Source organism: Mercenaria mercenaria, chromosome 9 (genome assembly GCF_021730395.1).
Source record: "Mercenaria mercenaria strain notata chromosome 9, MADL_Memer_1, whole genome shotgun sequence".
Classification (NCBI taxonomy): domain Eukaryota; kingdom Metazoa; phylum Mollusca; class Bivalvia; order Venerida; family Veneridae; genus Mercenaria; species Mercenaria mercenaria.
In genome coordinates this window covers 56624214-56649542 of record NC_069369.1, presented here as the reverse complement: position 1 = coordinate 56649542, position 25329 = coordinate 56624214, and the positions used below count along the sequence as shown (strand labels likewise).

General features: G+C 35.8%; 1 protein-coding gene across 3 annotated transcripts in view; it reads right to left on the bottom strand.

The window, feature by feature from the left end:
* Nucleotides 1-25329, bottom strand: part of LOC123547138 (E3 ubiquitin-protein ligase RNF38-like) — a 51779-nt gene that overhangs the window by 7394 nt on the left and 19056 nt on the right. Inside the window, exons 1-3 of one of the 3 annotated variants that reach the window (XM_045333997.2) lie at nt 22247-22587; nt 17344-17444; nt 8774-8973 (exon numbers count right to left, since the gene is read on the bottom strand). In XM_045333997.2, the coding sequence (XP_045189932.2) occupies nt 8774-8973; nt 17344-17444; nt 22247-22265 (320 nt within the window). In that variant the 5' untranslated portion in view covers nt 22266-22587. Of the gene's footprint in view, nt 1-2725; nt 6305-8773; nt 8974-17343; nt 17445-22246; nt 22588-25329 lie in introns of those variants that run through there. The other 2 variants (XM_045333996.2, XM_053551452.1) reach the window with 2 other exon arrangements.

The following is a 25329-nucleotide window of genomic DNA, read 5'->3' as shown; positions in this document are numbered from 1 at the left end:
AAATTTAACCAAAAAGAAAACAAAAATTCTTACAAGGTATAGATATGTCAAAATACACCTAAAAATTGGAGGTACCATCCATGTTGTACCACAGAAAAGTGGTCTCGGTTTTTCCCTACGGCCAATAATAAAAAAGTTACTAAAATAAGCTTTTTATAGTAACGTAAAAGGAAAGTAATAAAAAAATATATTGTAAGTGAACAAAAGAAGGACCTGCCAAATAAATCTGCTGACATAAATGAAATTTCAGATCAGTATCTTCATTAGTTACGGAGATATACCCATTTTAATTTGAAATAAAGGGAGGTAATTTGACATAAAATCAGTCCATAGTTATCTACCCTGATTGTCTCAGTCCAACTCATAACAATAATGAAATTTCAAATAAGTCCTATAAGTACTTACTGATATAAATCCATTTTGATTACAATCAGGGGAGGTAATCAGATATAAAATAACTCTGGAACCTATGATTGGATCTGATTTGTCATGGAATCCAAGATTTATTGTTGTTGAAGATATTTTGGAAGTTTGTATCAGATAAAACCATAAATGAAGTCTCTATATGGCTGCAAAAGCTAAAATAGCCAATTTTGGACCTTTAAGGGGTCATAACTCTGGAACCCATGATGGAATCTGGCCAGTTCAAGAAAGGAAGCAAGATCTTGTGGTGATACAAGTTGTGTGCAAGTTTGGTTAAAATCAAATCATAAATGAAGCTGCTATTATGCAGACAAGGTCAAAAAAGCTAATTTTGGCCCTTTCAGGGGCCATAACTCTGGAACCCATTAAGGGATCTGGCCGGTTCAAGAAAAGAACCGAGATCTTATAGTGACACAAGTTTTGTGCAAGTTCGATTAAATTCAAATCATAAATGAAGCTGCTATTGTGCAGACAAGGTCAAAAAAGCTAATTTTGGCCCTTTCAGGGGCCATAACTCTGGAACCCATTAAGGGATCTGGCCAGTTCAAGAAAAGAACCGAGATCTTATAGTGACACAAGTTTTGTGCAAGTTTGATTAAATTCAAATCATAAATGAAGCTGCTATTGTGCAGACAATTTCAAAATAGCTAATTCTGGCCCTTTCAGGGGCCATAACTCTGGAACCCATAAAGGAATCTGGCCAGTTCAAGAAAGGAACCAAGATCTTATGGTGATACAAGTTGTGTGCAAGTTTGATTAAATTCAAATCATAAATGAAGCTGCTATTGTGCAGACAAGGTCAAAATAGCTAATTCTGGCCCTTTCAGGGGCCATCACTCTGGAACCCATAATGGCATCTGGCCAGTTCAAGAAAGGAACCAAGATCTTATGGTGATACAAGTTGTGTGCCAGTTTGGTAAAAATCAAATCATAAATAAAGCTGCTATTGTGCAGACAAGGTCAAAATAGCTAATTTTGGCCCTTTCAGGGGCCATAACTCTAGAACCCATAATGGGATCTGGCCAGTTCAAGAAAGGAACCGTGATCTTATGGTGATACAAGTTGTGTGTAAGTTTGGTTAAAATATAATCATAAATGAAACCACTATCGTGCAGACAAGAAATTGTTGACGCAAGGACGCACGGACTGACGACGGACGACGGACAACGGACGCCGGATGAAGGGTGATCACAAAAGCTCACCTTGTCACTATGTGACAGGTGAGCTAAAAACAAGACAGGACAGTACAAGCAATCGGGTAACTAACAATCTATACTTACGTAAATTCAAAAACTAACAGTCTTGTCAAAACCTGTTTTGCTTTAATAAGCCTCAGTTTTTAGAGAACATGCAATATTTCTAAAATTTTAACTTGAGGGCCTCAACGGCCCTACATCGTTTATCTGACCTTGACTAGTACTTCATGGGAAGTCATTTAAATTTCTTTCAATTTCTAGCTCTGGTGGCCCCTTAACCTTTAGCCTGCTGGCGGCAAGTGATTCTGCCTTTGCGACCAGCGCGGACCAAGACCTGCAGGCTTATCTTAGGCTGCACTATTCCATATTCAGTCATTAAATTTTCAGTGAACGCCCCTTCAAATAATAAATGGTACTGCCAAAATTGAATGATAGACCTGTCCATTTTAGAAATTAAGCAGGGCAAAGGTTAAAGGGGCCGATACCCCCATCTGAAGAAATCTATTAGAAAGCCACAGTCTGATGAAGATATATCAACCACTTCATGCGAACTATACTAACAGCTCACCCTGAGCATGTGTTTCAGGTCCGGTGACCTAACAAAAAGCAACAAAACAATGACGTTTGTGTGCCAGACATGGTAAATTTCGCACAGAGCCTCTTTCCTGCATTTCACAAAATACATCTAGAACAGTCGTGTTTAAAACTGTCTTCATATTCAACGGATATACTGAACATGCAAACTATTACATTATTAATACAATATGTCTGAAATATAAATAAAAATGGAAAATTAGACACAAAGAATTTAAAATTACCTACTTATGAATGGAATCTCTGTCATAAACTCAAACATTACTATGTGAAGCAGTGACTATGTACTATATAAGGCAGGCAAAATATTTGTGGTTGGTTAAAATCATTACCAATGACAACATTTGTTCATTTCCTATCACTCAATGTCACCTCACCCATAAATCTTTACCTTCTAATTAAGGAAACAAAAGCACCTGTTTGAATTTAAAAGAGCTTTTCATGAACTTTTTTTCCTAAATGTCTTTTGCACGGAATTTCAATTATTTCACACCTGCAGTGTCAGTTTGTACCTTTCAGTCAAGTTAGTTGCTGGCTCACATCTTTCAGTTAAGTCGTTCACACTGGTTCCTGGCTGGTACCTTGCAGTCAAGTTGGTACTTCTGGTTCCTGGCTGGTACCTTTCAGTCAAGTTGGTAGCACTGGTTCCTGGCTGGAACCTGGCAGTCAAGCTGACCACACTGGTTCCTGGCTGTTCCTGCTGAAGTATAACATTCCTAGCTGCCTGTCTTACAATCTCTGTAAACCTTCGCATAAATGAGCTGGGATCCAGTCGCAGATAGAGCAAGACAGAGAGGTCCCGCAATGTTGCTATCGACTCTGGAAACACTTGTCTGTCCCATTCAATTTGCTGTAGAAGTAAGTCAACCATGTCAATCTGTGTGACCATTGATGATATCGAACCTTCCAGAAAACCAGCGAGCAGTGTCCTTAACACATCTGCCGGATTCTGTCTCACACCACGACCAATCAGCTCAAGCAATGCCCATGTACTGACATATCGAGGATGAGACGTCACTGACACATACATCCACATAAAAGTCTCTATATAAAACTGGTATATAAGATTGTGAAAATATTGCTGAAATGGACCTGGACTATTTTGTACTGTTGTCTCTGGTTCAGTGCTAAAACTAAGTGAAGCATGTGCGTCTGTACTTGAGAATGAGCAGTCCGATCTGGCTTCCCTTACTTCTGCAAACCCTGCTAACCTATAAACCTCCTCCCTGTCATTTCTTACGTTACCGTCATTTTGGGCCATATTACTAAGAGATGCTACAGGACTGCTCCCATCTGGCATCATGGTTGTAAAATGGTACAGATCATGCATTATTGATGATGTCATTCTCCCAGCAAGTGATGCCGAACTGCTTCTAGAAGAATTATCTGTGTGCAGGTATCTCTGGGATTCAAACAGAATCCTGTTTCTCCATGCCCTATCAGAGAGACTGTCATACATACTGGGATGTTCCTGTAAGTTTGTCTCTTCTACATGAACACTGTTCATAGCTTCCTCAGATGTCGGGATACTTTGTTCATGAATTATTGCTGGATCAGAAACTTTGAATTTTTGTTTTTCTGAATTTTCTGTTGAATCATTCTGGTTATTATAAATATTATTCAAGTCTGAGTCTGAAGTTTTACAACAGTTTCTAATGTTATTTTCAATCAGGTCATTTTCACTTACAACAGACTGTAAATTACCCAAATCCCTACTTGTCCCTGGGATGGCAGAAACCTGGCCAGGATTTTCTGTATTACTTGTAGCACATTTATATTCACTTCCCTTGCTGCTACCTGCACATGTTTGACTAGTACCAGAACTAGTACGACTGGTAGCGGCAACTGGGCTGTTGTAACTGTTACCTACAGCTGAACATGTCTGACTGGAACCAGAAGTACGGCTGGTGCCAGCAGCAGGAAAGGTTTGGCTGGTACCCGTAACAGGGCTGTTCTGAATGGTACCTGCAGTGAGCGCAGACCGACATTTTAAAACCTGTGTTAAATCATCTCTGTTGATGGTTGTTTTTAAGTTTTCACCGTGTGAAGAAAGGTTAGTAGGCAATTCATTCTGACCTGTTTTCCTTAAAGTTTTCATAGTTTTAGTAGGAGAACTGTCGACAGCTGCCATCACATGTCTTCTACGCCTCCTTCTGTAACCTTTCGAGTTTCTTTCTACAGTTTCATCTCTATAGCCTGTACAAGCCATGTGACTACAGGACAAGCTTGCAGACATGATGTCATCACAGTTGTTACCTTCTGAAGCTGTAGATAAAGTCTGTTGTGAAGATGTAGATATCATCTGTTGTGGTCTCGTAGACACCTCGGCAGCTGTATTGATCACAGCTGGTTCAATGTTATTTACATTTCCTAAAAGGAGTGAAGATATCACCTCAGGATTTACAATAGAAGAATGTCTGTGGTCAAGTTCCTGTAAATTAATGCGTTCATCATCTAATATATAGTTAATCTCGGGTAAAGTCTGAGGAAAGAGGTATTTCATTGAATCAATCAGAGCTGTTGTAAGCACATTAACATGGGGTAGACTATATAATGACTGATTACTACCAATAAACTGCTGGGAACTAGTGTCTAGTATATTTTGCGTGTTTCCGCTACATTGGCTCGTACTTTCAGAAGTTTCATTTTCAGTGACGTCAGTTTGTGCAACCTGATCTTGTTGTTGGAATGTATCATCAGTATTACGTTCCTGGAGCCCATTTCTGATATTATCAATGCTGGAAATGTAGTAGTCATTCACAGTGTTTTCTGTACTTCTTCTTGTAGTATCTCCACCATTCTGAATATCCCTCCGGCCTGGGTGTGTTACGTTCATTTCACGCATTAACTGATCTGTTGCAGTAGTAACCATCTCATACGAAGTGCGCCAAATGTTATGATAACTGAAGTTATCTGACGACAGATCAGTTTGTTGACGAGAACCTTGACTAGAAGATCCTGGTACACTTTGGTTTGAGCTATCTATTTCTTGTGTCTGCAAAGCCACAGGTGGGTTTTGTGTATTTATTTGATTTACCGGTAGGTTCTGTGATGGATAAAATGGCAGACTACTTGTACTTGGATTATGCACTGCCTGAGGTGGAATAAAACGTAAACCATTTGGCGCATTATTATACATATTGATATTTGGAGAATTGAACATGGGATTACTGTTTAAAATCTGCATGTTACTATGGACGGCAGCTGGTAGTGGCAGCACTGATGGATGATTGTATTGAACATATGGTACATAAACAAACTGTCCGGGTTGTGTATCGAGTACAAAGCCTGGCATACCCGCTCTCCTGAACAGCAACTGCTGCTGACCCAGAGGCACGTAATTTGTAGGCATCATATTGTGCACTAAACTATCTACGGGTCTGAGTAATGGAGCTCCCGGAGTTATTGCCGGTTCCTGTATTGATGAAGGAATAAAGAACAATGGTTCTCTCACAGGAGTTTCCAATCTCACTGGTATTGATTGAACGTGTGGCGGCAAAATCCCTCTCGTATAACGGTAGTTACTTGGAGAATCAGCAGCATTCTCGTATTGATTATTTGACAGAACATGAGCTCCAACTCTTGATGAGGAAGCTGTGGGCTCGTTTTCCTGATTGTAAAACTCGGGAAATTCTGCTTGTAAATCCTGGAAATACATTTTCCCCTGCAATTTTCCTTCCTATTTTTCACAAATGTTCAGCTCTTCTCATAATCTCCAAGTCAGAAAAAAGGTCAGAAAAACTTTAAACAATGAATCAGTCCATAAGCTGCTTTTCTTTTCAAACATATTCTGTTTATTTTTCCTATCTATCTCATTACATGTTTACATGATATCTCAAATGTTGTTGTTGTTGCTGCCATCAAAATATGTAACAGTTATTTTCATTGGCTGAACTTAAGTTTACAAACAAGGATGTGATGTCACAATCATGACATCACTTCCTGTTTTAGTGACAGTGAATAGCTTCTCACTTTTTTTAGTAGCACATTCACTGACTTTTCATTTTCTTAAATTCTGACATGAGAGAATTCAAAAATGCAAAGTCTGAATTTAAAGTTTGATGGCATCACTATTCCTAACTCCATAACATACTTTTTCCAGGAATATCTTCAGTATTTTGCAAGGTAATGATAATTACCACAAAATTAACTTACAGCCTAATACAGGTGTCCCTAGTTGAAAATATCTTGAATCACGTTAATTTTATTGGGAAATGTATAATTTACTGGAAAATCTCTTGGTTAATTTTAAGGTTCAAGATCTTAGAAAAATTACAATATGTTCTGAGTTTTCCTTTTTATACTAACCAAAATCTTTAAAAGTGCCATAAGGTGAGAGTAAACATTTGATTAAACTTCACGGCCTATATAGTATGGCTGAAATTTACAATGAACATAGCCTATCAAAATCAATCTATATATTGAACATTTCAACAGGAATGGTGGCAGGCCCTGTTACCTAGGATGTAATGACCAAAATTTTGTAAAATTGTGTTGTAATAAAAACAATATTTTGCATGGCTATAATTACACTTGAAAATAAAATGACTTACTGTCTCTTGTGTTTAAATGATATGGTTTATGGTTTAGATGATGAACTAGCTTTGGAGGTGATTATTGCCAGAAATAGGGGAAAAAAACATACTTTTATACTTTTTCAAAAGGGGAATGGAGCCGAAATTATTTTGCACCCCCCCCCCCACCAAAACAGCCCCCCACACCTTCTCCCCATCCCCCCCCCCCCCCCAAAAAATAAAAAAAAAATCTCTATTGGAAAGAAGTGTTATATCAAAAGATTTTGTTTAACCTTAGAAATCAACCAAAAAAGTTCTCTTACAATGAATTATTAAGGTGAATCAAATTGTAAATAAAATATTATCCACCTGTATTAAGTTTTAAAAAAGTAAGAAACCTTTTTTCGAATCTAAAACTAACTTTATAATCATTTCAGCCTAAATAAGTGGTCTTGTGATCCTAGTAAAATTATACAATTCTTTTTAATAATGAAACAATTTTCAGTATCAATAGTATCAGTTTTCACTGTGGTTTTGATGTTGATTTTATTAAAATGAAGTACAGAATTTCAGCATTTTTATAAAATAGTGAATATTTCAAAGTAACAATTTAATAAATCATTGATCACGACTTCAACCACACAAAATCATTATACCCTTTGAAAGATAATTTCCAAACCTTAAACTTCCTTACCCGTTTTACATTGCCTGCTTACCCTTTCAAAGATTGCACGCTACCTTAAGCCCAGTTACCCTTTGAAAGATTGTACCTTAGTCATCCTTACCCCTTCAAAGATTGCTTGCTACCTTAAACCCCCTTACCTTTTGGAGATTGCTTGCTACCTTAAACCTCCTTACCCCTTCAAAGATTGCTTGCTACCTTAAACCCACTTACCCTTTGAAAGATTGTACCTTAAACCTCCTTACCCCTTCAAGGATTGCTTGCTACCTTTAACCTCCTTACCCTTTGAAAGATTGCTCGCTACCTTAAACATCCTTACCCCTTCAAAGATCGCTTGCTACCTTAAACCTCCTTACCCTTTCAAATATTGCTTGCTACTTTAAACCTCCTTACCCTTTCAAAGATTGCTTGCTACCTTAAACCTCCTTACCCTTTCAGATTGCTTGCTACCTTAACCCTCCTTACCCTTTCAAAGATTCTCGCTGCCTTAAAGCTCCTTACCCCTTCAAAGATTGCTTGCTACCTTAAACCTCCTTACCCTTACAAAGACTGCTTGCTACCTTAAACCTCCTTACCCTTTGAAAGATTGCTCTTTACCTTAAACCTCCTTTACCCTTCAAAGACTACTTGCTACGGTAGCCTACCTTAAACTTCCTTACCCTTTCAAAGATTGCTTGCTACCTTAAACCCCCTGGCCATCCAGCTAGATTTTGGTAAACTGAATGTGTTTAACCTATATCACTTAAAATCAAACTGTTAATGTTGATTTTGTACAAGTATGACAGTGAAATAAATGGGTTAAGGCCTGTCAGTTATTTCTTTAAAACCATGTCACAATTTGACAAGGTCAACCTATCAAATGCCTGCTTTAACACAGTACATGGTCAGTCACTACAATACTATCAATTAAATGTCAATGGTTCGAACTGTACTTACTTTGTTCTTGAAAGTTGAGATAAATATAAGTATGTGAAGGTAAACAATACATGTTATGCTGTAGGCAATTTTTATGAATAATTAACTTTTTCATTTTTACAACATCTTGACCAATAGATTTATTTTTAAAGTAAAATTGCCTATAAATTCCAAAATTATTTCATAAATGTATTCTGGTAGTTTTAAAAGCTCTGGACTCTTACACTTTCATACTAAAGCATCTTTATGTAGCTGTATTACTGTTAAATATCCCTATAAAACAACATTTCCTATTTGGTGTTGCTGTACAACTACACAACATCTGTTTTTACCATGTATGTGAAGAAACTTGTGTCGATAAGTCTATAAGAATATATTATGTTAATCAGTCTATAAGAATACATGATGGTTAGTCTATAAGAAAATCTATCTACACACGATGTAATTACCTTCGTCTGGCTCTGGGTGTATGTGAACGTTCACCGGATGGTCGACGCTGACTTGGATTTCTACGTCGTAACCTAACGCTCTCTGATTGGGCGGACTCACATTGCATTAAGGTGGCTGGTGGGCTTGGAGAATTACCCGTATTTGTCAGATCTATTATACTTCCTGATGTTTTCCGACGTTTTCTACTTGGACTTTCGCTCTGAAAGGAAGAACACTTCATAAATATAAATAATGTCTACATAACAGTATTTAATTATTCTAAGTAGATATAAGCAACAGCGGTAAAATCTAGTCAAAATGATTATCCACCAAGATAATTTTGCAAGTGAATTTGTTTCCAATTCTCTCCTATAAAAATGTCTTTAAAAGGCCAGAAAATATAAATAATATTGTAAATATGGCTGGTATAGCAAACTTGAATTCTCATCTTATACATACACCAGCCATTGTTTTGTTTAAGGTAACACCTACACAACACAGGTCAATATACCCACATACTGCCACTCAATACAAGCATCTGGTACAATCAACCTCCCGTAAGCCAGCTGGATGGCATCTTGGCATAAATATTTGTATTTTGTTGGGTTGAGGTCACAGACACAATTATAGGACATATAGTGGTGCCTTTCCAGTTTCCGATAGTGGAGGAAGACCCCAGGCCCAGGCATTATTTCATCACATCCGGCACCTGTGTAGAACTAATGACCTTCAGTAACCAAGATGGAAGGCTTCTTCACATGGAAGACCCCTTTGTAGAACTAATAACCTTCAGTAACCAAGATGGAAGGCTTCCTCACATGAAAGACTCCTGTGTAGAACTAATGACCTTCAGTAACCAAGATGGAAGGCTTCCTCACATGGAAGACCCCTGTGTAGAACTAATGACTTTCAGTAACCAAGATGGAAAGGCTTCTTCACATGGAAGACCCCTGTGTAGAACTAATGACCTTCAGTAACCAAGATGGAAAGGCTTCTTCACATGGAAGACCCCTGTGTAGAACTAATGACCTTCAGTAACCAAGATGCATGGAAGGCTTCTTCATATGGAAGACCCCTGTGTAGAACTAATGACCTTCAGTAACCAATGGAAGCTTCTCACATGGAAGACCCTGTGTAGAACTATGACCTTCAGTAACCAAGATGGAAGGCTTCCTCACATGGAAGACCCCTGTGTAGAACTAATGACCTTCAGTAACCAAGATGCATGGAAGGCTTCTTCACATGGAAGACCCCTGTGTAGAACTAATGACATTCAGTAAAGATGGAGGGCTTCTTCACATGGAAGAACTCTATATATACACCTCAGGCCAGTAAATGTTTTACCATCCAAACCCACATCGAAGTTAATGCCCTTAACCACTAGGCCAAGCAGTCCCCTCCTCTCATGAAAGAACACAAACCAGAGTGAGGCTTGAACTTACAATGGTGAGGGGCAACTGATATTTTCAAAACATAGTAACCTAAACTACATGGACCCCTTGACATCATATGGTAACGATATAGCACAAATGGAACAAGGAAATGTGAATATTTTTCCACTGACAGTACATATAAATTATAATATCATTGGTTCCGCAAGACAACTCATGTGGGGATGTTGAAATCTAACTTCAGGTGCTCGTAAAAAATCAAGGAACAGAAAGACTAAAAACTACCTCTTTAAAAAGACCTGCAAAACAAACAGTTTATGTGTCAACAGTATGTACCCCATGTAAGATTTTGAAGTCACTGTATATATATAATCTTCTACCAACCTTTGAAAGAATTACTATCCAATCATTACATGAATTCATGTCTACATCCATAATAATCTATCTAAAGCCTTTATAATCATGAAAACCAAACAGATGTAGTTAAATATCCCGAGATAACTTTAAACGCAATTTATTGAGCTGGATATCCGACTTTGTCGTCTGCATATGATATGAATAACAGCAAAACAAAAAAAACCCTTCTATTTCAAGGCTTTCCAGCAGTAAGAGTAAACTAGCTGTGCCTTAATATAATGCAAACAGAACAACTCCCAATGTTTCATGCAAATATGCATTTAAGTTTGCACAATAGAAAGATAAAATTCCTAAGTCAAGCTCGAATTCCTAAGTTTATTTTATTCCCTTCGTAAATCTATATTCCTGTGTAATGACTAAACTTTGCACAATCTCACACACAACACACAACACAACATGACCACATTTAACCTGTGTGTGCCACAAGTACAAGTGGAGTGATTAAAGCCCAAGTTTTCCACATAAAGCTTTTCTCACAACCTATGAATATTCTATACGCCAGTGGTTAAGGCTCAAGTAAACTCCGATATATTCATGACATGCTTGTCAGGCCGACAAAGGAGAGCTTTTATACCTGCATTGCCTTGGGCCCTAACATACTGTACAAAACCAAGAATGTATTGGACTTGCTTGATAACACAGTACAATCAGAGATTCTCATCTTAGGCAGGAAACTGGAAATGGCACATTGCTCCCTAAATTGAATGTAAAGGATCTATGAAGTGGTGTTGCTGGAGGGGTTGAATATGTCAGTCAACAGCATTGATAAGATCCTGCACTTTGTTCACACTGATTTAAAATAAACTGTATGTGTTTAAATTTAAACTATTTCAATTAATTTTAATGAAAAAAAGGAAGTTACCATTTTTTATCAGATTAACATTATTGTTTGATATACATGAAAGTTGTTTGATTCCAATTAAAAAAAATTATGTCAAAATAAATAATATTGTGTGTTATATTACTTTGCATCAATATAAATTTGTTTTCAAGTGTAATTGGAAGAATAAAATAGAACAGAATTGAACAAAGTAACCTAAGTTTACTTTTAAGTCAGCAAGAAATAAAACAAACAACATCACAAAATAAGCTCTACACAGGCATAGGAGAATGTGGGGGGGGGGGGGCTGTGAGTTGTGAAGGGTGGGGGGTGGGGGTTGGCCTTTGAGATCGTTCCTACGCCAATGCCCTACTAACTATATAGAACATGTATAATTGTATATATACATGCCTTTTCAAATGAGCCACTTAATGACAATAACTCTATCCTGTTGCTGTATAAATTGTGTTTTGAAAAGCTTATAATGACGTGTTTAGAAAAAGCTATGACGTGTTTAGAAAAAGTCTGACACACCAAGAATAATATCAACAAGCTGTATTGATATATCTTTAATTTTTTGTAGTTTTTCACCACTGAAGTATAAGAGGTATGTAACACATTTTATGTAAAGGAGGAAATACAGACAATGTTCACTACATAAAATCTTGTGTTACCACTGCGGGCACTACTTGTTTACTGTAAGGAAAAGAAAAAACATTTTACCCGACTTGCTTTTCTGTAACATATTACTAAATATATATATTTGATAAAAATAGTTCTCCTTTCCAGTTTTGGCATACCTACATCTGATACTGAAATATTTATATAAACAAACATAGCATTTTCTGGGCTTGTCATCGACTACGTGACTACGTGAGTCTGACTGACTAATAAAAACATTTGGTACTGGCATTCAAAAGACTTCAGTCATGCCTCACCTTGCAACCTTGCTGCCTTTATTGAATAAGGTTACTGACCTGTAGTTATGTTCTATTAATACAAGGACAAAAATGCCTCTGCTGTATGTAATACACATGCAAGTATGTGTTCTGAGTGTTCTGTATAACATTGTGCCAAAGTTCTTTTAAAATCCCATCACATAATGGACAAGGGTAACAGTATTAAATGTCCTTTTACCATTAACAGTCATTGGTGGAATGGGTGAGTGGGGGAATGGGGGCACAAAAATTGAAACCTTAAAAAAGGGTGACCTTGACTCTTGAGTTTAGTGTCTTCTAAAGATCCTCTAATAGTGATATGATGTTTATGTCAAATTATTTGAATATCCATTACTGTTATGAATTTAAACAAGAATACAACCTCAGAAAGTATGACCTCAACCTTTGAGTTAGAGCTCTAAGTCTTTCCTTTGACAGTGTCTTGTTATAATTGAATGTTTACGAGGGTGAATTAAGTTATTGTAATATAACAAACCCTGCATAAAAAAGTTACAGAAGGGACGGACATGATGACCACTGCATTTTTGAAATAGCATAAGATGACCACAAGAGTATGACAAAAGAAATATTTCAGAGGGAGTGACATTAATAGTCAAGAAAAGGAAAAACTAACAATGCATGCACTGATCATGCAGTACATTCTATTCTATAGTTCTGTTTGCTGCATGAGATAATGGAGTTTGCCATTCCTTAAATCAAACTACCAAGATATTTCCAGTAATAAAAAAAAGCTGTGAACTACTTAGTCTATAAATAGGCGGTCTGTCAAATACAAACGGTTGGGAATGGTCCAATATTATATATTTATGTTGGAATATGTGGGTGTGCATGTACACATATTCCTGAACACAGTAAATATTAAAAGTCATTCAAAAATTACGTTAAAGCAGGCCTGTCGTTCTTATAATTTGCCACACTGCCAGTACGAGGGTTCAACGCAATAAGGGCGTATCTACATATAGTTATTATATGTAGATACGCCCTTATTGCGTTGAACCCTCTGTATGGTGCTTTGATTCATCATGCTTTTTCTCTGCACATCTTGCTCTGCTTTATATTGAAGTATATCTCATAATTTTTTTTTTCTGAAATACAGTCAATATTCCATTGTTTTGCCTCGTTACCAAAAAGGTTTTAACACTAGCTGGGCCTCATCCCTGGATTTCCCGCATTCACAAAGCACAGGAAATTCCCCCTGTATGGCCTCCAAACTAAACCTTTGTATGAAATTATTGACAAAACTTTATCTATGGAGACCACATCAAAGAGTGACTGCTTTATACCCTAGAATGCAAATTGGTACATACCATAATTTTGTGGCAAAGCAACATAATGTCTGACATGAGACAAAAATTATAGGTGAACCTTATATCAGATAGTCAGAGCATTTTTTAAAAGGATATGCACCAGTAGGCAAACTATCTTCACTACATTATACATGTACTAATATATTACCCTACATCAGAAAAATTCAAAGAACCTCAACCTGTAGTTTACAATTTCTCTCTATATCGCTCATCTTAGGAAAACATGATGGCCATTATGTCACTCACCTGAGTAAAACATGATGGTCCTATGTTGCTCACCTGAGTAAACTCAGATGGCCATTATATTACTTGGCTGAGTTAAACATGATGGTCCTATGTCGCTCATCTGAGTAAAACATGATGGCCATTATAACATTCACCTGAGTAAAACATGATGGCCATCATATTACTCACCTGAGTAAAACATGATGGCCATTACATCACTCACCTGAGCAAAACATGATGACCATTATATCACTCACCTGAGTAAAATATGATGGCCATTACATCACTCAACTGAGTAAAACATGATGGCTATTAGATTACTCATCTATGGCCATTACATCACTCACTTGAGTAAAACATGATGGCCGTTACATCACCCACTTTGAGTAAAACATGATGGCTATTATATTACTCACCTGAGTAAACTCTACAAAATGACAAGTTCAAGATCATCAAGATCAACTGATTATATTATAAGCAGATGAAAAAAGTGATTTTATAAGCATTTAGCTAAAAATATTTTGACTTTCATTTCATCTTAATTATCAAATAATAATCCAGACACAAGAAACAATAGCTTCGATTTGCTTAGTACAGATAATTAAGTAAGAATATTTTTCTTTTCAAAGAAAACAGTTAATTGTTTCAAAATGCAGACATTTACTTAAACAGGTATATCTCAGTTTAAGTCTTGTATGGCAGCGCTAATTGAAATTAGCCGATTTTTTTTGTTATTTTAATAGTTACAAACATAACTACACTTATGTACTGCCAAGCAGTTGCAGGTAATGGTGTGTTTTTATAAGGTCTAAAAAAACAGTACTCCTGTTTCTGCTTGTGACCTTAAAAGTTGAAGAGCCTGATTTATGTATAATGGACAGAACTTTAACATTTAACTTATTCATGAATTCATTCCTTTGTTTGAAGAAAAGAAGGCGACCACAAACCCAGGAAAACCTGCATTCTGAAACAGCAAGGTCTTAAGTGAGCTGGAAGTGTGTCAAACAAATTCCTTTGTTCACGAATTTCCATTTATGCCTGGGGAAAACTTGAGCTAAATCTGCAATGTAAATGATGACAAATAGGCCTAAATTGTGAAGACCTCTAGACCCCCCTCTCTTAAAACTTTGCCGACAACTGAGAAAATTTTCATATCCTTTAGCCGGCTTTAGTAGCTCTGAGCCAAAATTTTAAAGTTTAATTTCCTCCCAACAAAGAGTTTTTCAGTTTAAACATAAAGCTGTGGTTGGATTTGGGATTGAATGTTTAAACGGGTAGTCACCAAACCTAAAGTGTATGTATGCATAAAAGCAATAGAAGTTATCAAGAGCTTACGGATGAATGCTCGCTCAAGATAATGACCGATATTTGTCAAGTTAGTCACGAAAACTTGCGGCAAATAACTAACAATGAACAATGCAAACATAATGAATGATAATAATTAATCTTCTTACAGCAAATCAATGAGATTTCACCAGATTTTCCCTATCTAGCTGATGTTTTGAAATAACTCCTTTCACACACATTATAATTTCACAAGGAAACTTTAAGTTCAGATCGAATATGATCCAAGTTTTTTTCTCTCCAGAACAGCCAGCAGCAAGCTGTTATCTGGTGATTTACTGAGAAGCATTGAATCTTCAGCTGGAGGCACCAATACACATAGTATGGTTGAGTTTTTTAGGTCAGTGGGTTAAATTCAATCACACAAAAAAACACTTTCGATAGTATTTAAAGTACTATATAAACCAGATCTGGCTGATTTAAGTTATTTTCGGTTTTCTGGGTCAAGTTTTGGAAGACTGAAATAATTAGTCTTTAAGCGGAACCACTAGAATTGCCATGCCTTAAATTCGGATCATTCATACCATACAACAGAACATCAACTACTTTAATAATATGAAGGTTTATTGAATAAATTTCAGCACTTGGGAGACTCGGCATTCTTAACCCTTAAGCTTTACCCTGCTAAATTTCTATAATGAACTTGTCCATCGTTCAATTTGGACAGTACCAATTAACTGTTAAAAGGGGTGCTTACCAAAAAGATACTGACTGAATGGTGAATAGTGCAGACATTGATCAGACTGCACGGATGTGCAGGCTAATCATGATCCACACTGGCCGCAAAAGCAGAATCAGTCATGTCGAGCATGATAAGGGATATAAATGTCAAAATACCAATAGTCTGATTTCAGGTCTGATTTTCCTAATTCTATCTAGAACCCATTGAATTTTTGTACCACAGAATCTTCATAAACAGTAAGTGTAGGCATATTACACTGCGAAGAGTAGCTGTTTTCTGTAACCTGACACTTCAAAGAAAGCTTACTCGGAGTGACAAGAGCCGTGTTTTATAGAGTTTCTTATCTATATACAAGATGGTTGTAATATGTGTATAGAACTTGAATCTGACATAACCGTGAGAAAATATATGACTTTGCTACTCCTGTCAGCCTCTCATGTATAATTGGTTAATGTTTATAATATTACAAGTTCCCATAACCTGATAACTCTGTTCTTTGGCGTGGCCTTTAAGTACACGTACTTTAGAAAAGAAATATCCATGCTGGCTATCACATACAAATTCTGCATCATAGAGCGCTGTTACTGACACTGCTTATATAAATACACGTTACACAGTTACATATTTTTGTGCAATAACATTACACGACTGAAACAACTGCTCCGGAAAAGATATTGCCACTAGAACACAGTCCATCCTATTGCTACCTTTAATGGAACAAGAGCTGTTGGAGGACAGCAACGCTCGGCTATAAAACAGCCTTGTCAATTAAATGAATACAAAAGTCGAAAATGGGGCATAATTTTGTAAAAATACAGAACAGTGTTATGGAACCTGCACAGTGCAAGCTTATCAGCTCATGACAGTAGACAAGTGTGTGAAGTTTCAATCCATTCCCATTTGTGGGTACTGAGATACCAGCTTACATACAAATTACTTAACCAAATCGGGATGCGGACGCCGACGCACAGGTGAGTCCAATAGCTCTACTATTCTATGAATAGTCGAGATAAAAAAATATAATGCCCGACTGTTCACAGACACTTATTCTGTATCTTGACAGTCGACTTACAATATTTAACACACTAGGCAACAGGTTACACATCCCTATGACAAATTAACCCCTGCTGGACACATTATAATGGTCATAGTGGCTATATAACTACCCCTTGTTGCAGGTTCCTCTCTCTCTCTCTAGTACACTAACATCTCACTACTAAACTAAAGCACACTAACAGTGTTTCAAAGCCTTTTTGGAAATGAGTCTGGTACCAGTCAAGAGTATGGGTAAAAATTAATCACAGAAATACGTATATAAGGAAAAATATACAAATTGGGATGTTGGTAGTTTTTGGCAATTTGGAAGGGATCCTTTCATGTGACTTGTCTAAAAGATAAACAGACTGTTTCATATATAAACATGATAAATAAATATGAAATGTTACCTTGCGTACAACAGCAACATCGTCTGTTATAATTCCAGTGTAGTATGACTGATGATGATGATGATGATGGATCTGTTGTTGATTCTCACGCTGGGCAGCATCTATAAATACATGTAACATAGTTAATAAATTTATACAGGTAACATTCTGTGTCACTAGGTCACATTTTGCGATACAAAGTCAAATACTGGTAACATTTTGTGTTACAAACTATGTCCTGTAAATACAGGTAACATTTTGCCTTACAAACTTTGTCCTGTAAATACAGGTAACATTCTGCCTTACAAACTTTGCCCTGTAAATACACAGAATGTTCTGCATTACAAACTTTGTCCCTGCATTACAAACTTTGTCCTGTAAATACAGGTAACATTCTGCATTACAAACTTTGTCCTGTAAATACAGGTAACATTCTGCATTACAAACTTTGTCCCTGTGTTACAAACTTTGTCCAGTAAATACAAGTAACATTCTGCATTACAAACTATGTCCTGTAAATACAGGTAACATTCTGCGTTATAAACTTTGTCCTGTAAATACTGGTAACATATTCTGTGTTACAAAACTTTGTCCTGTAAATACAGGTCATATAAAGCCCAGTAAATACAGGTAACATTTTGCCTTACAAAGCTTTGTCCTGTAAATACAGGTAACATTCTGCGTTACAAAATTTGTCCTGTAAATACAGGTAACATTCTGCCTTACACATTAAATTTTGTACAGGTAACATTTTGACCAGTAAATACAGTTAACATTTATTTAGAGGGTGGTTACAAAATAATCTCCGATTAAGCAACAAGATTTAAACATTAGCAACTGCACAACTTGCAGTTTTCATTTGTGTATGTCTACTGGCAGGGCTTTGTCCCTGTATACAGCAGTAAGCTGCATGTACAATTCAGGTACATTCAACTATACATAAAACTGTAACTCTGCATAATTTTACTTTGATCTAATTGTACTAAGGTTCAAAGTGTGTTTATATATCACTAATACAGAAAATAAATGTTGTCAACTTGAAACTTGTAACCTCCAAGATCAATATAAACCTTTTCCCCACTTCCAAAATATATATTTATTTGCATGCTAATTTAAATCAAGTAAGCAAAATAAACTAAAATCTTCCAATTTAGTTTGTAAAATAGATATACAGGCGTATAATGACCTAGTGGCCCAGATACAAAACAGGATTGCAAAATATATTTAGCACAATTAATATTCAAATTATATTAATTACAATAATAAGTAAATTAAATATGTTTTTTCTGGGAAACCAATTAAAATTATAAACAATGCCCAATTATAAGTTTTGTTAAATTTCTGCGGCTTTAATTTGGTTCTGCATTAGATAATGTTACTTTTTCAGCAGTGTAAGTGGACCGTGTTACTACACTGAGGCACAACAATCTCGAGGACTTTTGAGCAAACTGCATTTTTTTTAAAAAATCATAAACACTAAGACAGAAAGCTTTGTCTGTTTTTATGTTTGTATGTTTTTAATTAAATTAAGATCAATCTTTTAAATAGGGCCTAAAATAAAATATTGTTTGTTTCCCCATCCACGACCGACTCGAAAAAATCGGCGCGACCCGAAAAATTTTATCGCCAAAACCGAAATGATATTTTTTTTATTTGGTACGAAAAAACCTGGGACGAAAAATGCATATTTCGAATTAGTTTGAGTACGAAACCGATCTTTTGATCTGTATCGCATTGGCGCAAGTAAGTATTAGAACAGTCGATGGTAAAAAGACACTTGGAGATGACAAATCAGAAAATGGCGGAGCATTCAGTTTGCATCTCCGTAACTGTAAAAAATGGAAACACAAATCGTTCGCTGGTTAACAAGAAAATTTGCAAGTTGTCGACGAAGTTGTCAATGTGTGACATTGTCGACGAAGCTGTTGGTGATAGAGAAATTGAAACCACAGTAAATGCAGCAATTGATAATAGCCAGTTTAGCGTAAAACTGTCCACCACCGAAAATAGTGAACCCTTTACTATTGACAATGAAGAACCTGCGACCTCCTCAAAACCAATTTATAATGCAAGGCCTGAGGTGCTCTACCATCTGAGCTATCCATCACATCTTTAATTGCAGTATGCAACCAAATACCTTATTGTTAACAGGCAAGAAGTGAAAGAAAAATATAGTATGTGCTTCACAAGAATCACTTGGTCATTTTGCAGAAAGGCATTCAGATTGAATACATGTAAACTTGATACCTATTTAAATTTTAGAGTGTTGGTATTCTCCTTGCAGTTATTCCTACAAATTTCAAAAAAAAATATTTTACCTACCTACCTACCCATACTTCACCTGCTTGGGTCGGGATGGGGAAACAAAGAATATTTTAAGTTTGGCCTAGCTTTATATTTAGAAAGTATTTTATTGTGCAGCCTGCAAAATGAAGGTCTGAATCTGTTCAATTTTTTTCTGAATTTGTCTGAATCTCTAAACCAAAACCGCTGCCATATGAATATTCAGACACATTGTGCCAAAATTCAGCTAATTTCAGATCCATATTCAGGTTGTTTTCTTTCACTTTCCAACCAGATTTGCTTTTATTTTATGACTGAAATGGCTAAATAATTTAATGCAAAATTTTGTCATGCAGAATTTCAGATTTTCTCAGTGTAGATCCCTGAACCCAGATAGCCAACCATGTCATAATCATGACGTACAGAAATTAAACCATCTCTTTTCAATACTGTCAAAATATGTAATGGCCGTCACAACTGGCTAATTTATTAATTTTTGTACCCATTAAAAGCTGTTAAAATTATAACACACTAGATCTAGGTATATTCTTTGGTAACAAAGGTTTTGTAAAGTCTGTTTTCAGTTTAGCACCATTTTTCAACAGTATGTAATGGCGGACAGTTAATCATTAACCAATCATCATTCATCCCTGGATTCTGCTCTAGTACAAACCTGTTCTCCACAAGTAACTACCAACTTCCCCACATGAATCAAGAGGTGGAGAACAAAAAGACTTCAGACACAATGTCTTCTATCAAATCATCACTGAGAACAATTACACCTAGGGATCAAACTTTTGACCCCTGCTATCCGAAGATCTGCCTCTACATGTAACTGATCTATTTCAAGCATATATTCAAGAAGAATATTTAGTACTGTTTTCACCATGTCAGACTCTGTTCTGACAGACATAGTGTATCAATTCACTAATTATAGTTACATCAAAGAAAAAGCTTTACATGTATTAGTATATATTCCCAGCTGAGTAAAATACTGTTGCAGCTAGAGATTTCATTTTTGAAAGACTGACACTGACATTATAATTATATACATGTTACTCTTAAATTTATCTATTTCTTTTTCCATATGTTTGCTCAGCATTTTCAATGTATGACTTTTTGTGATTGTATTTGTAACCAGTCAAAATAGTCTGTGTTCTTTTCTTGGCAAGGTTACAATTCCCAAGAAAAAAAAACGGAAGCTCTTTCACATGTTTACAAAATGTGATAGAACCTATCCCTAAATGTTCTTAAAATTTGCAAAACAAACCAAACTATAAGGAATACAGAACAGGGATTCAGTTAAAAATCAAAAAGTAGAAGGAAATTCTTGCAATCAAATGAAATATCCTTTAAGGGAAAAAAAATCAGCTGAACTGATAAGCAATCTTAAGGGTTACGATAAATGCCACTTTTGCTTATATATGTATATAGGCAAAAATTTTCCTACGGACAGAATTTCTTTAAACTTTGTGTACTGACTAAGAGTCAAGTTTAAAATGGAAATAATTACGTATTAAGTAAAAATCATAGGTACCCAGGCTTGATATTGTATTATCTGCCCTTGAAAATAGATTTTTTCAGTATTTTCCGACTTTCAAGGGCAGATAATTCATGACCAAGGCTGGGTACGTATGATTTGTTTTATTTCATATTTCTGTTTTTGATTTGATTCTCTGTCAGTAAACACAGTGAAATTCTGTCTGTAAGAAAGTTTTTCCCCATGTCAATATAGACACTGGCAAATGTCCTTATCTATGAACGTGACAAAATAATACAGCAAAATCCATGTCTTTCCCTGGTGGGCTGAATTTTTTTAAACCTTGTATACTGACTGCACATAAAGTCTGAACAGAAATATAAATTAAAATGCACAGTTTCCTTGCCTTGATCTTGAATTATCTGCCTTGAAAATTGGATTTTTTAGTATTTTCTGATTTTCAAGGGCAGATAATTCAAGATCAAGTCTGAGTACCTATGACTTTTAATACATATTTCCGTTTTAAACATGACTCTCAGTAAGTACACAAAGTTTAACGAACTTCTGTCCGTAAGAAAATTTTTGCCTTATATACATTAAGCAACTGTGGCATTTACCCTTAACTTTCAAGAATGTTGTCAATGGTTGGGCACAAGGTTTCCAGCACTCCCTCTATTGATTTAAATTAGCATGATTAGGTTAATCTAGAACATGATCAGCAGCAAGGCTAACTTAAACAGATAAAGTTTGCTTTATACTCAGTTTACATTTTAAAAGGCTTAAAGATGTAAAAAAAAAATAATACATACTATTTTTTTATGGTTAAATAAATTTACATTTATTATTAATTTATATAACCTAAAAGAGACCAAATTCTTGAGGAGAAATATTTGAAATCTGCCAATAAAATTATTATTAGTAATGTTCAATCTTACAGTTTATGGAAACTAAGTATAAAAGTTTCCTCATAAAACATTAACATCTAGATTCTAAGCACATTCAGGACAGATATCTCATTAATTCTACATGTACATGTATATTATACATGCATGAATTATCTGGGTCAATACACATGGCTTACACAGTGCATTGTACAAATATTTATACCAAATTGATCAGCTAAATCCAGCTGTAATTTATCAACAGAACTAACATTAATACCTTGATATATCATATACATTGTAGGTTAGATTATTCTCCAACAATATCACTGTTACTTTGTGTATATTCCAATTATCCTTTAATGTACATGTACATAAAAACTTATCACAACTTCTAGATGAGAGGTTTCCTGCCTAGAATAAAATCCATTGACTATGAACCTGTCTAGTGAATTGTTTCATAAACAAACACATATGTTGCATAAAAGCATCCACAATCCCATAGAACTAGAAATTTTTCAGAATATTTTCATTGATCCAAAAGTACACATTATTTCCCATGTGCTGGTTAGCTAGAACCCAAGTTTTCTAGCCGATATAGATTTTCCCCATTGGGTAGTGTAGTGTAGCTGGCCTCAATGTAGCGATAAATAGCTTTACAATGTAGTTCAACAACTCTATTCCAACAGAAAATAAGTGGCAGTTTATGTATGCAGGGCTAAAAGTGTACCTATGCTAATATTATGTCTCGTTTCTTTTTCACTGTTAAAAAAAGATATTAATCATTTGGATAGAGACTCACAGGAAAGCTTTGTAATAAATCTGATGAAATAAGCAGGCGTATGATCCCTGCTTTATCAAACAACTAATATGGTAATTTATAATCATCAAGAAAAGTTCATTATGAAGAAAGTAGTCATGAACTGGTTCATCACCCATTCTAGAGCTAGCTTAACTGGAACTTTAATTGGAACACTCTGCCCATTCATAGTAATTAACAGTTAACTTGTATTCTTGAATAGTCCTTCAAACGTTCACATGGGGTTAGTGTAAGAACAGTCAACTTAACAGCAACAGTTGACACAGATGTGTGCTGTTGATTGTGAGAGGTAATGAATTTAATGAAAAACATCTCTGATGCCCCACAGCACTGGCTGAAGTGGTGTTCTAAATACTGACACTGAGCAGAATATTTCAAATCAGACCAGAAACAATAACACAAGGCACAGTACTTGGCCCAATGTTATTCCTTTTGTTCATTAAGGTTTAGGAGTATATCACCAAAACACAGAAATATTTTATAAACGAACAACATCGTTACCAATATTTTACCTGACCATTACATGTTCTGCCGTACTGTCCCGTACTGAAAATATTCAGAAAAAGTTGTCCCCCTTTGAAAATGAATGCCATTTGTAAAGAAATAAAAATAAACAATCGTTGAAAACTGTGTTCCACCTAGTTATGTGAAATTTCAACACTCGCACGCTATTACAATGCATCAAAACAAACATGTGTAACAGTTCCTTGAAAATGGTGAGTTTTTAAAAGCGCCTGACTGTCTGGAAGTGGGGCCTGTTTAAACAGTTCTTTTTTCGGAATTCAATGCTTATATCAGTATACTGACACTTGTTTTGTAGAGTAATATAAGTAATATACACGCTATCATTACAAAAACAACAAAACAAGTGTCAGTATACTAATATAAACATTGAATTCCGAAAAAAGGACTGTCTAAATGGGACCCACTTCCGGGCAGTCAAACGCCTTCAAAAACTCACCATTTTCAAAGAACTGTTACACATGTAAGTTTTGATTCATTTGCAATCGCATGTGAGTGTTGAAATTTCACATAATTAAGTGGAACACAGTTTTCAGCAATTGTTTATTTTTATTTCTTTACAAATGGCATTCATTTTCAAAAGGGGACAACTTTTTCAGAATATTTTCAGTACGGGACAGTACGGCAGAACATGTAATGGTTAAGTAAAATATTGGGAATGATGTTATTCGTTTATAAAATATTTCTGTGTCTTGGTGATATACTCCTAAACCTTAATGACATTGTTTCCAATATAATTCATCAACTATACGCGTCTTTTTGCTGACGACTGTGTTATTTATCGTGCTGTTAAAACAGTGGAAGATGACCATACGGCATATTACAAAATGACTTAGATAAGCTTGTTGAATGGAGTAAACTCGATCTGGCAAATGGAATTTAACGTTGATAAATGTGCGTCAAAAGCATCTCAGGCCCTGAGTTTTGTGAAATGTAATCTTAAACACTGTTCCAGAACTGTAAAAGAAGGTGCATATCAATTAAACTATTAAAATAATAAGTTTGTCAAAAATTGGAATATAGCTCAACTATTTGGAATCCTCATCAATCCAAACAAGTGAAGAAAGTTGAACAAATACAGCAAAATGCAGTTAGATTCGTACTGAATAAACATGACTTTTGTATTTTAATTATCAAAGCCCTGGCAGTGTTACTTCTATGATGCAACAGTTGAACTGGCCAACTTTACAAGCCCAAAGGAAATCATCCAACTTAATTCTTATGTATAAGGTTACATGAACAATTTAGTGGCGGTACCATCATCTTACTTTCCTATTCATTGTCTAGACACCGGGACACCATGAAATTCAAAACATAATATTATACAACTGTAAGATCAACATTTATCAACACTCATTCTTCCCACGCATGGTCATCCTGCAGAATAGCCTACATATACAGACAGTTCTGCAGGACACTCTAGATGGTTTCAAGGCCGCTGTCTAGCCAATTGTGGGGGTGTAAAAACATTGGGCTAGATATAGTGTACAGTGTATATACATGTTCAGGATTTTAACGACACGTACATGTTTGGGATTTTAACGACTCATTTGGGAGCACCACGCCCCGCGCATGTACAGTCACCATGCATGCTCCTCCACTAGATGTCCACACAGGGATTTTGTGGAGTAACTGCGTTGAAGTTGAAGGAACATAACAGTAATCTTATTTTTAACCTAGACAGTTTTTGGCATGGAGAGTAGTTTCCAGGCCTCCACTGGAATGGTGAAAAATCGAAAACAACTTGTTTTTTGAAGTTGGAAAACCATCTATAAACCCATGTATATAGTATGCACCCACAATTCAGGGTTGGTCTTGGGGAGTCAAAAACCTGCATATTATACACAGGTATCTAAGGTAATAGTCAATTTACAAAATTTGAACTAATTCAAGGGCCCTCCACATTTTATTCATTCAAGTTTAGTTTTTGTATTTAAGAAAACTGCTCTTGACAAATGATTTTCAGTACTTAGGCAAACATATAAGAGATTGGCAAGTTAACACCATTTCATACAATATCA